General features: G+C 39.3%; 1 protein-coding gene across 2 annotated transcripts in view; it reads right to left on the bottom strand.

Annotated features, from left to right (window-relative positions):
• LOC128990869 (mutS protein homolog 4-like) overlaps window positions 1–15,020 on the bottom strand; it is a 122,247-nt gene that overhangs the window by 96,832 nt on the left and 10,395 nt on the right. For both annotated transcript variants that reach the window (XM_054413536.1, XM_054413617.1), the window contains exon 2: window positions 1,797–2,145. In XM_054413536.1, the coding sequence (XP_054269511.1) occupies window positions 1,797–2,145 (349 nt within the window). The remainder of the gene's footprint in view (window positions 1–1,796; window positions 2,146–15,020) is intronic.

The raw sequence follows: 15,020 nt of genomic DNA, 5'->3' as shown, positions 1-15,020 counted from the left end.
AAATGTGAATTTCCGAAAGTTAGTTTTAATAAGTTTAGGTACCATTCTAAAGAAACTACTTAACTAATCAAGCCCAAATTTTACACAATACTTCCTGTTACCATGGTGAATAATTTTATGCATTTTTTGAATGTTACCATTAATTTTACTTTAAAAATAAATTGTTTATTATAAAAAAAAAAAACACAATTAAAAATTAGTAATTTTTATTAAATTTTATATTTTAAAAACTGTACCTAATTTCTTGTTTATATAGCATGAAATCATAGAAAACAATCTAAGGAATGAATATAAAAAAATTTAAGTCAATATCTCTAACGGTTTTAAAAATAAATGTACCTATCTAATCACATGTTTTCCCATAAGAATAACATGGGAGTGGTATTCGCACACTGCTCCCCTTAACACTAAATCAAAGCAAAACAAATGTTCTTCATTTTTACAATAGGAAAATTCCAAATTGTTCACCTTTACTCAAAATGAATGGAAATAGCATCAAAATCAACCATAGTACCAAATATCTTGGAATTACAATTACAGAAAATTTGCACTGGACTGAACATATTGATAGTATGATAAAACGTTTGAAAGTTGTATACTGCTTAGTAAGAAGACTCCAAAACATAGTTGATCAAGAAGTATTACTAAAAATATACTATGGGTGCTTTCAGAGTGTAATAGCCTATGGCGTACTCTTTTGGGGAAATAGCCCTGATGCAAAGAGAGTTTTTATCCTACAGAAAAGAATAGTTAGAACAATTTGTAAGCAACATTACTTAACACCATGTGCACCTTTTTTTAAATCACTGCAAATTTTAACCTTACCGTCTCTTTACATATTTGAAGCAGCAGTAACAGTTAAGAAATCTCCCCAATGCTTTATTCAAAATTACAACGTCCATAACATTAATACGAGACAGAAGAAAAATTTACATGTACCTCAGATTAATTCAACTTTAGCAAGAAATAGCCCTCACTATCAGTGTGTAACAATTTTTAATAGACTACCAAATGAGATTAAGGAAGAACCTTCGATGGAATCCTTCAAAGAAAAATTGAAGAATATATTAACGGAATCACCGTTATATAAAATTGAAGACTTTATGGTAAATCCATAGAAAAGAAATAAAAACTGACGTCCACGGCGCAGCAGCGCTTCCAGTGGCAACACATCAAGTATCAAGTAAGTATCAAGTAAAAAAATAATTTGAACATCCTAGTATTTTACTATGAGTATTTAATTAATCCGTCATCCTCTTATCGAAGGATTAAACGTATCAATGATTAGCATTACACATAGTATAAATAAGTCAACCCTTAGTATGTCTTTTAATTTGATCCAAATGCTGAATTTGTGTTACAAACGCTGAATGTTTACAGCTGTTATGTTAAGCAAATTATGTTATACCAAAAGCTAGTTTAGAATCTTAGCGTCGGCTGCTAGACTTTTCAAAAATTAAAAGTTAATTTCTAAATAACTGGGACCGTAAACTAAAATTATGGCTTCGACATTCCCTAGTTCTCAAAATTATCTTTCTTTCAACACAAAAATCATGAAAATCCGTCGAGTGGTTGATTCAGAATCGTGAAATAAAAAAACCCTGTTTCGTTTTAATATTATAGATAGATTTTTTGGTGTTACAAAAAAAATATGTTGGATTAAAACCTCTTTTAAGCACACCCAAAGTTTGCATTCAAAGGTACTATCACAGTTTGCAAGCCTCTACAGACACTCAAAGGTTTTGAAAGCAGCCCTTTTGGTACAGAGTGATTTAAAATCAGTATGTAACACACACCTAGGTTTCCTACCACTTCCTGGACAAGGAGGAGGAACACTTTGCAAAAGTTCTTTTTGTCGATCAGATATTTTACTGTTTGAACTGCCATTGAGAGGCTTGTCTGAGATATTTAAACATTCTGCCACGAGCTCATTTGTAATCTCAGGGTTATTGCTATTGACTGATCTATTCTTGAACATAGCAGAGAGACATGGGGTCCGAAAGGCCTGTTCTGTAGAGCGAGAACTACCACTGTTTCTCTCAGCTGTACTAAGAACTTGGCCTTGGTTGTTGTTCAGAGTGAATGCACCATTGCTTGACTGAAGACTGCCAGATGTCTGGTCTCTTGGCGTCCTTGGTGGAATGTCTAAAACAAATAGTACGGAATAGGCTACATTAGATTAACACAATATAATTTGTTATGTACTTGAAGCATTTAATCAACATTTTACTTAAAATGAATAAGTTATTCAGATGTAACAGATATTGCATCGGTGGTATGCATGCAAATAAGCTATTTTGGCGTTTGTACTTACATTTTACAATTTAGTTATAGAGTGAAAATTTTCAAACGTACGTTTTTATGTCCCTGGCCTTTTACTTTGTAGATACTGAATACCTATGTAGTTTATCATTATATGTTTTAATATTTTTTGGGTTAGGGGCAACATGTTACACACAATTATTTGGCTTTAAATAGGTTCTAGGTATTTTTTTTGTATTTTTAAAGTCTCAAAACTCACGACCGTCACGTGACCCTAGGGTACATTTTGCAACTTTCATGCTGTTTTTAGAATAATTATTCATGCCAAAATACATAATGTCATATTTTTATTACATCAATAATACACAATACAATACAAATCATCTTTATTCATCAAGTATTTTACAGCAAATACATGAACTGCGTCACAGAAAGGAAAAGATAAGCAAAAAATTAGGTACCTATACAAGTATCCTAAATAATACAAACATAAATCATAACATAACATATTTCTAATCATTTAAATTCCAAAACTCTTCAATTGAATATAATGATTTAGATTGCAAATAGTTTTTCAGTAGTTTTTTAAAGCTACTGTAATTATGTTCATTGAAAATATTTTTGGGTAGGCTAAATAAAAATTTTTTGCCAATGAAACTGGTTTTTTTCTCAAATAACTTCAATCTGTGTTGTTCTACATGCCTGGTGTTTCGTAAATTGTAACTGTGGAAATTTTTAGTTTGATAATCTGAACTTTTTACATGTAGAATAGTTTCAAAAATGTATAAATCATAGATGGTCATTATACCCAATTTAGAAAAATATTTTTTAACTGATTCTCTGTTTTTTATACTAAAGATAATTCTAAGAGCTTTTTCCTGTTGACGTAATAGTTATTAAACTTACGAAAAAGGAGCATATGATAATTTTGTTTTCATTGTAAACTGACTACCTGACTAAATAGGTCTGTCCCTCGATTTGACGCCACGACCATTGGGGAAAAATTTGCAACTTAGAAGCACGACAGTGGCAAGCCTGTCGTCGATGGAGTCAGTTGGTTTTTAGAGACTAGTTGGGGGTGTGTTGAAAATGCCTGCATTTTTTTAATTATTTGTAATAGTCATACAGATGATATGAATGTTGTTTTAGCGAATTTCCCATATAGGGAATAAGCTGTTACCGTAGGTCTCATGGTAAGACCTAGACCCGGGACCGATTTACTTTTTTGTTTTGAGGTCCTCAGAGGCCAAAAACACCATCCGTTCTAATTCATATATATATATATTTATATGTTTATATATTTATATATTTATACATATATATATGTGTCCGTTAGCACGATAACTCGAACAAAAATCATCTGATTTTGATGAAATTTGGTATAAACGTGTAAACCTACATTTATTCGACCGAGTTGGCGAACCAGCATGATCGGACCATGGGAACGGGGCCCTAAAAACATAAAATTTTGGAATTTATTTCCCAACCATTTTGTAGAGCTTAAAAAAAGAAATAATTTAGTATATTGAAGCATTGTTGTATGCCTAAGGGTTACGGAGAAAATTCAAATAAGGGCAAATTTAAAATTCCCATGTTATCATTATGGAGAAAATGAAAACTGTTGTAGTTGACTTGTTTATGGATATATTTTGATCAAATTTGGCAAATTTAATTATTTCATCCTATACTATTGACGTTTGGTAAAAAAAAACACTGTTTACCTTCCCCGTAGCAGCAAACCTAAGCACTCGTTAAATCTAATGTTATTTAAACTGGGAATAAATAGTTCTTATTTATGGAAATATGTAATCATGTAATCAGACAAGTTGAAATTCGCTTAGTCTGCAGGTTGCTGCGGCGGGGGTATTTTACTATCAGATGTCTGTTTTTGTTTTGTCCAAATTTGTTCATTATAAAGTTTGATGAGAAATACTTTTGCTTTTTTTTATAGTTTAAATTAGTTTTTCATCGTAGTTATACTTAGATTATTCCTAAACACCTCCACTTGGGACAATAATAATTGAGGTTATGGTCGCCAGCATCGTTTTAAGTACATGCCAGTGTTGGGAAATCTAGTCTACTACGTACACGGTAAGAAGAATTTATTCTGACGTAATTTTCTGTCTCAAGAGTATTATTTCTTTGGGATATCTTTCGTTCGATCGAGTTCGTCCAGCTCTACAAATGGAATACGTTTAAGGTATAAAACCATTGAAAGGAGCAGAAGATAGGCCGACGTGGAAAGATCGAGTGTTGGACGTTCTAGAGTTGTTCGAAGCGGTTGATATCGTCAAGGGAAAGAGAGAAAAGCCTACCCTCTCTGAGCCTCCGACTAAAGCCGAAAAGGAAGAACTTCAGAAATTCAACAAATCCATGGCTCAGGCAAAAATAGTCATTTCTCAGTGTGTTAGTGATGATCTACATCAACGTATTTCCAGGAGATTATCAGCTAAGGAAGCGTGGGACATTTTAGTCGAGCAGTTTGATAACAAGGCAGAAGACCAGTTGTTTCGTCAGTGTTTGGATTTCTTCAGTATGGAATGGGATGATACCGAGGATGCCCCGACCGTGCTTTCAAGATTGAAGAATCAAAACTGCAAATTTGCAGCTGGCCTAAAAACACGTAACATCCAAACAGTCAAAGATTTTCTTGAGCTCCTGTTTGTGTCAAAAGTGTTACACATTTTGCCGAAGCATTTTGAATCGTTCAAGTCTAGCTACTTACTTATGAAGGCAAACGAGAGCAAGAAACTTGAAGATCTTTCATCTGCATTAATCCTTCATGAGCATAATGTTGCTCCTACGTCAAAAGCTGGTGACATTCTTAGTGCCACAAACAGCGGTGGTCAGAAGAATAGGAAACCAAAAGGTGACACTTCGTGCAAATGCTGTTCGGGGAAAGGCCATTGGATTCGCTAGTGTTCTAAAATGGAAAGCTGACGGCAAGCCTGCGTATCTAGCTCGAGCTAACGGCATTAGCACTAGCTCAAAAACGAGTGACACTGATAAGAAGAGAACGAAGGGCTCGGAAGTTAACGTGACCGACAATCGTAGTGCGCTGATTTCCATCAGTAGTGACATTAATATCGTGACCACGAACGACCAGTGGTGGATCGACAATGGCGCTACGCGGCACATTACGTCAAATCTGAGTTGGTTCACGGAGTACAAACCTTTTCCTGCAAACTCGAACGCAACAGTAAAGGCGGCGGGAAAGGAAATTATAAAAGCTCTTGGCAGTGGAGTCGTTGAAGTAGCGAACTATGAAAATGGAAAACTGAAAACGATCACACTCAATGATGTCTGGTATGTTCCTGACGTTTCTCGGAACTTAGTGTCCATTCTCGCAGCTCATGATCGAAACCCTAATAGCAGGTTTGAATCGACTAATACCGAGTGTCGGTTCACTATTAACAAACAAACACTGAATTCAAAGGTCCTCGAAACTGTGGTGGAACTTTGTATCATGCCTCATTTCACACATTTCAACCATCTGAGGTTTGCGCTAATGCAGCAGAAGACAATCGTATTCTGCAGTTGTATCATGAGCGCTGGGTTGAAATGGATAAACGCTATGTCCGATCGAAGCTCGAATCCGAAATGGGTATCAAAGTGCCAGCCAACTAAGAGATCTGCGAACTTAGTCAGTTCGGAAAGGAACACCGTCTACCATTTGGAACACGAGAACGCCCCTCAGCCCCCGGTGAGTTGTTATCCGGTAATGTTTGCGGCCCGTTTGACCCATCCTTCGGAGGTCGCCGATACTTGATCGTCATAAAAGACCACTTTTCAAGGTACCGATACTGTTTTGTCGCAAGGGAAAAATCTGCTGTGAAGGAAGCGTTGCGTGAAGTGTTGTCTAAAGCTCGCTAAAATGGTCATCACGTCAGGGAGTTTCTCAGTGACAACGGTGGTGAGTTTGACAACGCTGAAGTTCGTCAAATTCTCAGAGAATATGGTGTAAACCAACGTCTGAGAGCGCCATATACACCCGAACAAAATGGTGCTGTGGAGAGAGAGAGAACAGAACGATTGTCGAAATGGCCTGGACCTTCAAGTACGCCAATCCAAATGTAACATTTCCTGCGGCTATCTGGGCGGAACTTGTCATCACTGCTTTCTATGTTTTGAACCGAGTGGGAAAGTCAGCAGTTGCCAACAAATCACCTTTGGAGCTCTGGATTGGTCAAAAGTCTAGGATCAAACATCTGCGAGTGGTCAGCTCAAAGTGCTACGTCCATGTTCCTGTTCAGAGGAGGCGGAAAATGGACAGGAAAGCTGTAGTTGGTTATCTGGTTGGATAGGATGGTGAAGAACGATATTGAATCTATGTTCCAGAGAGAAGAGATATCGTAGTTTCTCGTGACTTCGTTTTTCAAGAAATTGTTGGAGACTCTGACAAGAAAGTTGAGTGGCCTATCAAGATTGAGAAAACCAATGACATCGAAGAAGATTGGCAAGAAGTTGAAGAGACTATTGACGAGCCTAGTTCTCCAGTGAAGGGTGATGATGAGCCTATACCAACTGAGGACACGTCAAGTAGCAGTGATAGTGAAGATGCAGAGTTATCCAGCAATGATCCTGCAACCCGGCACTCGACTCGGGAAAGAAGGCAACCCGAGTGGCTAAACGGTTACGTCTCATCTATACGTCTCGCCATCCTAAGTTGAGGCAGCCCAAACTGACCGGGAGGGTCATTACCGGCTGGACCCGCACGACCCTTTATAATTCGATTAGCGTCACTTCCGTGAACGCTCTAGTTCAATAATTATCATTAACAAATTTTAAATCTGATGTATAGATTTAGTCATTTACATTAATAACTTTGATTTAATGCACATTTCCGTTTTTGTCCCATCAAAAACGGACAATGTTTACAGATCGTGAGCTATAAACTAAAACACTACTTGGCATCCATGAAGAAAGAAGAATGGCATCCATGCATACACACGGTGCATGGGAATTGACCGAACTCCCTCCGGGAAAGAAGACTATCAACAACAAGTGGGTCTACCGAATAAGCGCAATCCTGATGGAAGTGTTGACAAATATCGAGCGAGATTGGTCATCAAAGGATGTGCGCAAAGACCTGGTATTGATTATGCTAAAACCTTCAGCCCGGTTGCTTGTCTGGAGGTCGTTCGATCAATATTGTCCATCGCAGTGGTTGAGAAGATGGTTCTACGGAAGTTTGACGTCTCAACTGCGTTCTTGTACGGAGACGTTGAAGAAGAGAATTTTATGAAGCAGCCTGAAGGATATTCAGATGGGACAAATCGTGTTTGTTGTCTCAAACGCAGCTTATACGGCCTGAAACAGTCACCTCGATGCTGGAATAAACGGTTTGACAGCTTCATGAAAGGCTTAGGAGATCGACAGAGCCGTGAAGATCCCTGCGTCTACATTTGTCCTACCCCTACTGGAAAAATCATTGTTGCACTCTATGTTGATGACGGATTAGTCGCAGCGACTAGTCAGACTGAAATGGACTTATTTATCGGGCAACTTCCTTCACAATTTGAAATTGTTGCTAAAGAAGTGTCAAACTTTCTCGGACTCAAAATTTCTCAAAACGATGGTGACATTTTGGCCTGCCAATCAGCGTATATCAAGAAGATCGTTTCTCGATTCAACATGGAAAGATGCAAGCCAGTACTTGCTCCCATAGAGAAGTTCACTGTTCAACAACACCAGGCAAAGCCTCTGATTTTCCAAACCGATCGGCAGTTGGAGCCCTACTTTATGTTGCTCGTGGTACTCGTTTTGACATTGCATTTAGTGTAAGTGTTCTATCACGTCACTAAGAAAATCCTACACAAGATGATGTTACACAAGCAAAGCGTGTTATACGCTATTTGGCCGGCACTGTGAACCAGAAGCTAGTGTACCAATCTAAACCTAACACACATCTACTGGAGTGTTATAGTGATGCGGACTTTGCTGGTTGTCCAAATACAATACCCCCGCAGGGGGCTCACGCTTGCGTGGGTACGTGGCCTAGCGACCACGCGGACCCTAGCTCTTGCCCTCCAGAGGGGAGGTAATTGCCCAGTGTTTGAACCGGCACTTCAGGTAGGCCACAGTTATGGACGACTGGACAAGCCAGCCTCTTTGGGTGGTACCCAAAGTGAGAGTACCCAGTGTCATTCCCTCCATTCAGGGTGGAGGGGTGTTCAGCTCTGCGAGACTTCGGTCTCCCACCTGCCTGTAGCTGTGGTTGTGACTGGAGTTCTTCGGGCTCGTCCTGCCTGCTGTGTACGACTGACATTTTGTGAGGCATATCCTCGGCTCTGGAAGTAGCCTCGTCCTGGGAGGTGAAAAATTGGGTAAGTTAGCCCCCAAAGGGGAAGGTAACTGCTCGGTGTCGGAATCGGCATTTCAAGTAGGTCATAGTTATGGACGACTGGACAAGCCAGCCTCTTTGGGTTTACCCAAAGTGAGAGTAACCAGTGACATTTCCCCATCCAGGTAATGGGGGGTGTTCAGCTCTGCAAGAGGTGGAAGTGCGCCACCAATCTATCATCTGCCTGTAGCTATGATCCTTTGGGCTCCGGCCCGCTTGTTGATGTGCGACCGGCATTCAGTGTGGCAAATCCTCGACTTTGGAAGTAGCCTTCCTGGAGGTGAAATCGGGCGAGTACCCGTCAGTTCACGGGGACACTCTAGGGGAATGTAACTTTCCGCAGTGTGAGGGCAACGGCTGGGCGCACTCCATCAGCCAATCCCTGTCTCTGAGACCGGAAGGTATGGTTATCTAGAGTATGGGGGGCTATCCCTGGAACCTCAATTGAGCAAAGGGTGTCGCCACCTTTGGTGGATAGGTTCATCCGGGTGGGACCCACTTCTATTCCTGCCTCCTTTTGGGAAACCCTGATGGCCTGGCAGTGATGTTGGGCTTGATGGGCAAACGAAGTAGATCGGGTGCTGGGTTCAAGCCCGCTGGGGGTGTTCAGGGATCTATCGCCTTGGTCACCTCTGGTTTCCCAGCAACTGGGTAAGGCCTCGATCGGGTAGTGGTGTAAATAGGTGGTTGGGGTTTCCCCCATCAGCTTGCTGGTGGTCCCCTTCTTCCTGGCTTTGATGGCGGGTTTTGCCTGTCAGGGATTGGATAGGTCCCGAGTGTTGCTTGCACTAAATGCGTCAGGGCATTTCACTATGGTCCTTCTGGGTTCCGTACCTGGGGGAACCCAGGTGAAGTGACGCTTAAACAAGTAGCCGGTATCCCTGGTTAGGATTGAGGGGCAACCCTCTTTCCGAAGGGTTGCTTCGGCAGCCGGTGAGCTTGATGACCTTAAGTCATCCTCCCATGGTGTACCAAAGGTCGGTGCGTATGCTTCGGCCTACATCATGGGGCCCGGGTATGTTTAATTATAGGTACCGGGTTAGCAGTCAGGGAGTTTCTTGCTCTTATGACAGAAACAAAATGGAAATGGAAATGGAAATGGAATGTCCAAATACAATACCGAAAAGCTACATCAAAATAAGTAGAACATTTCATCTTTGTTGGTCCCGAGTGTTGCTTGCCTAAATGTGTCAGGGCATTTCATTATGGGCCTTCAGGTTTTTGTACCTGCTGGTTGCAGGTGGAGTGACACTTAACCAAGTAGCCGGTATCCCTGGTTAGGATTGAGGGGCAACCCTCTTTCCAAAGGGTTGCTTCGGCAGCCGGTGAGCCTGATGACCTTAAGTCATCCGCCCATGGTGTGCCAAGGTTGGTGCGTAAGCTCCGGCCTACACCATGGGGCCCGGGTATGTTTAATTATAGGTACCGGGTTGCAGTTGAGGGGCTTCGGCTCTTTCAACAAAACAAAATGAAATGAATGTCCAAATACAATGCGTTCAACAAGTGGAGTTATTATTAAATACGCGGGTGCAGCTATCACTTGGCTTAGTCGTCGGCAGGAGTTAGTTGCGGACTCAACTTGTGAAGCTGAAATCATTGCAGCTAATCTTGGTTCAAAAGAAACAATCTGGATTGCTCGTTTGTTCAAAGAACATATAGAATTGTCTGCTGTTCCTATCCTGAAAGTTGACAACGAATCAGCAAGAAAACTCTGTGAAAACCCCGAGTTTCACTTTCGTACAAAACATATTCAGCGGAAGTACCTATTCATTCGAGACAGGATAAATATAGGTATGCTGACTGTAAAGCACATCGGTTCGGAATATCAACTAGCAGATATACTGACGAAGCCTATACCTCGACCAAGACTTCAAGTTCTGCGAGAAAATCTTGGACTCTCGGCATGACTATGCGAATAAGGGAAAGTGTTGAAAATGCCTGCCTTTTTTTAATTATTTGTAATAGTCATACGGATGATATGAATGTTGTTTTTTACTATCAGCTTTCTGTTTTTGTTTTGTCCAAATTTGTTCATTATAAAGTTTGATGAGAAATACTTTTGCTTATTTTTATAGTTTAAATTTGTTTTTCGTCGTAGTTATACTTAGATTATCCCTAAACACCTCCACTTGGGAGAATAATTCAAGAGGGTGTACGTCAGGATTTTAGTGCCGGTCGTTTCGAGTTGAAAGGAGGAATTACAAGATTAAAAAAGGCAGTTTGTGTTTTTGTAATTTTGGTGTGTCCATGACCGTACGTAGTCATTTGATGAAGTAGACATGGTGTAAATTTTTGTGCAGGGCTACCGCCAGAACAGAGCCAAATAACACGTAATGTCACGACCAAAGTTTCATGACCATCGCGGGTTTTTTCACGACCAATCCAGCCTTATGGATTATACAGTGTTTGGTCGTGAAAATAACTTAAATATTATTGTAAATTGAACACTTTAGTCCAATTGAAACACATATTTTTATGATAACTAACAGTATAATTGAAGGATTGTTTGGAAAGATTTAGATTATTCCAGACAATTCACGACCGTACCGCTTGTCCCTGACCATCAGGTTTATGATTTCTATCAGAAAAATTTCAAAAATTCAAATATCATCATATTTTAGTGTTTTATACATAAAAGAAGCACACCTCTATAAAAACATAATGATAGGCCAACCTAAACTTTACCTTCCTAATCTAACCTAACTTCAAAACACTTAATACAGCCACGAATCCGCATAAAACCCGACCTACCTTCACCACATAGCTAAATAAAGAGCTGATCATTTAGTTTAAAAACAAATTGATTTAACTCTGCATTAAGTCGAGTATATAAACAGCTGTTTGCTCTCCTCACTCAGTCCTCAGCCCACATACAGATCCGTCCAGACAGAGCCATATTACCATCAGTACCCTACCGCTAATTGAGCCTTAGATTCAAAATTTTAACTTTCGTTTTACAGCCACTTATGAATCTCTCCGATAACAACTTATTGCATTTTTGGATTCAGCGTGAAAAGAACTGTAAGTAGACATCTATAAATTACATCATATCCCATTGTAGACATATTAAATACGGTAATTGCCATTTTGACTTATGAAACAATTCACTTTCTTTCTTGTATTTTAGTAGGCCTAGTGCTGGACCTAGTATGTAAGTTAAGTTACGTTACACTTATCTGTAGACCCTAGACAAGACTGACCAAGATACACAGTGGCGGAGATAGCGGGGGGCCCGTGAGCCTTGACCGGGATTTTCGGTAAATTTTACCGGCACACGGGCCCGCGATAGTGTGACAGGCTCAGCCACACGGGTCCCCTATCATAACAATATTTATATGAGATGTCATCAGTCATGCGGGTTGCATTAACAGTCCTCGTGGATTGTGTGAAGGCGCAGTCAAAATTGGTTGCATAATAATATGGCCGTATTTATAACCAATGTGGCCTCTGGCCTAGGAAGATAAAACATTAATGTTAATCCTCCTAGTCCCCAGCGGGTGACACCATAGAGGATCCTCTATGCTGATTCGACTTAATAAACTTGACAATTTTGTTACGACCAAATCGGCAAATTAACCTAGGTGGCTAGGGCACTAGCTAATAAATAATGCCATTCTTTCACTGATGCTAAAGAAGGATTTTCATTTCATTTCATGTCTTACTATTAGGAGGCTGCCCTTTAGATTTGTTTACTTCACACTTTAGATGTGTTTATATCGAGTCAGGTAAAAAATGTTACTTACCTAAGGGCCTCAGGCCAAATCAGATCGGTTCAAAATCGGGTTGTTTTGGAAACGGTTGATTTTAATAATAGGCCTTTAATGTCGATTTTCGAGCCGAGCAGAGCCTGGACTACAAGCTTGAGAGATCAAGCACAAAGTCAGAAAATCAAGCTCGAGCCGACTTTCTCAGTATTCAATTCAATAATGCACAATTAAAAGTAAAAGCGGTACTTACGTATTAAACGGAGGCCACATTTTGTCAGCGCGCTGCGGCGGTTATGTTAGGTTGGGTTATCATAATAGAAAGTATAACTCGTCTGGTATCGTTCGATTCATAACGAAGCGAGAAAAGTCCTACACACATAATATTTACGATAACCCAACCTAACATAACCGCCGCAGCGCGCTGACAAAATGTGGCCTCCGTTTAATACGTAAGTACCGTAAAAGCTTTTATATCCGTGAGGATCACGCTCACGAAATTGAAAGAGAAATGCTTAACTTATTTCCGGTGTGCCCGAATTAATAGATAAAGACAAAACTCATACAACAGGGGTCCATCTTAGGCCCTTTATTATTCATTTGTTACTTTAGAGACTTTCCCCAACTCAGTGACTTGAGTGAACTTTGCCTATATGCTGATGATACTAATTTGAAAATCACTGCAAAATCAAATGATGAAATTGAACTTAAGGCAAATTCTGATATAGCTGTGTTAAATTTTTTTTTATTCTAATAATTTGCTTCTTAATCCAGATAAGACAAATTTCATTAGTTTTCAAACTCGAGAATTAGGAGATAAAAATAAACCAGTCATCAAACTCGAGAACACAGAAATTCTAAGTATGGACAACACTAAATTCTTGGGATTGGAAATTGATAAAAATCTGAAATGGAACAGTCACGTTAAAAAGTTACTGAAGTGAAAGGTAAAACTCACACCACAGTTAAACATAGATACTTCATTAGCCAAGATCCCAAAAGTAAGTCTTCAAGCTCAAAAACAACAATACAATAAAAACAAACATCAAATATGCAACATATGATAACAATTATAAAAATACCAAACAGCACATCTTCTCTTTTCTCTTTTTTTAATTTATTTATAAAAATCTTAATCACTGTATCTAAGAGGTGGTTTAATTACACTTCTTTTAGGTCTGTCAATTTCTTTGCTATTGTAATTATGTCCAGCATCAGTTTCAGTTCCTTGGTCTTCTTGGTATTGGTGTTCAAATCTATTTTCACCATTTTCCATAGGCCTATGCACAGCTATTATATGTCTCCTGTTCCTTCTGATCTTCCTTACCTGTGTATTTATCAGGGACCGAGGATGATTTGATTTATTCTCAACATGTCCAAAACCTTTTTAATCTGGAATCCAAACTTTGTCATTTTTACCAAGCTGTGAAAATCTCTTACACCTTTCCTTACATCGTAGTTTCTCTCATTTCTTTCCTTGATTGAAAGATCCTTCTCTTTAAACTTTTGCAATCTTTCCCTTGTTACCTGTCTGAAGTTATTTATTGACGGTAATGTTGATCGGAGCTTCCGTGAATAAAGTAACTCTACAGGTGAAAGACCAGACTCTAAGGGTGTATTTCTATGTTCTAACAATCCAAGATTTGGATCACTACATTTCGTTAGAATCCGCTTTGCTATGTCAACTGCTTTTTCTGCTTCTCCGTTTGATTGTGGATACCTTGGGCTTGATGTCACTATACGGAAACCATATTATTCAGCAAAATTTTTAAAATCCTGAGAAGTAAATTGCGGACCTCCATCAGCTCTTACCACATATGGCACTCCATGTCGAGCAAATATATTTTTCAATCTAGCAACCACAGCTCCGGTAGGTAATGCATCCACATAAACCAGTTCAAGAAATCTAGAGTAGTAGTCTTGCACAACTAAATACCATTTCGTATTACATTTCAAAAGGTCAATACCTCCCAGGGATTTTTTGGTAGTTCAGTCAACAGTAGAGGCTCTGATTTGTTACATCTTTGCTCCAGACAAACTGGACAATTTGTTACAAGTGTAACAATATCTGTTGAGCAGCCAGGCCACCACACCGATTCATACACCCGCCTTCGACATTTGACAATTCCCATGTGACCTTCATGTATTTTACTCAGTATTTCCTTTCTCAACGATTTTGTAATAAACAGTCTTGTGCCTAAAAGGAGGAATCCTTTACTGATGTTTAGATCAGTCCTGTACTTCCAATACACCGATTTTTTTTATTCCAATTGTTATTCACAATCCAGGATTTAATTCTTCCGCATTCCTCATCAGTATCCTGAGCTTCTTTGATTTCCTTGAGCCTTTTGTCAGAACAAGGAATAGCATCTAAAATACTCTGAACAAACAAATCTTGTTCCAATATGTCTTCATGTTCTTCATTTGACTTAATGGGGTTCCTAGACAAAACATCTGGTGGTACATAAAATGCCTTTCCTTTCACATATGTTACTTTATATCTAAAACAAGCCATTCTCATTCTTAACCGCTGAAGTCTTGCCGATAAACTAGCGATTTGTTTACTTCCAAGCACCTGAACTAAAGGTTTATGGTCAGTCATAAGTTCAAACTCGGTTCCTAAAACATACTGTGAAAATCTCTCACATGCCTCACAAGTCAGTGCCAGTCCCTCCTTTTCTATCTGTGCATAACGCATCTCTGTCGGTGAT

Source organism: Macrosteles quadrilineatus, unplaced genomic scaffold, assembly GCF_028750875.1.
Source record: "Macrosteles quadrilineatus isolate MER2022 unplaced genomic scaffold, UCM_ALF_1.0 Scaffold_1__1_contigs__length_201487025, whole genome shotgun sequence".
Lineage (NCBI taxonomy): Eukaryota > Metazoa > Arthropoda > Insecta > Hemiptera > Cicadellidae > Macrosteles > Macrosteles quadrilineatus.
Note: the sequence above shows the minus strand (reverse complement) of the source record. Positions and strands in the feature narration are given on the sequence as shown.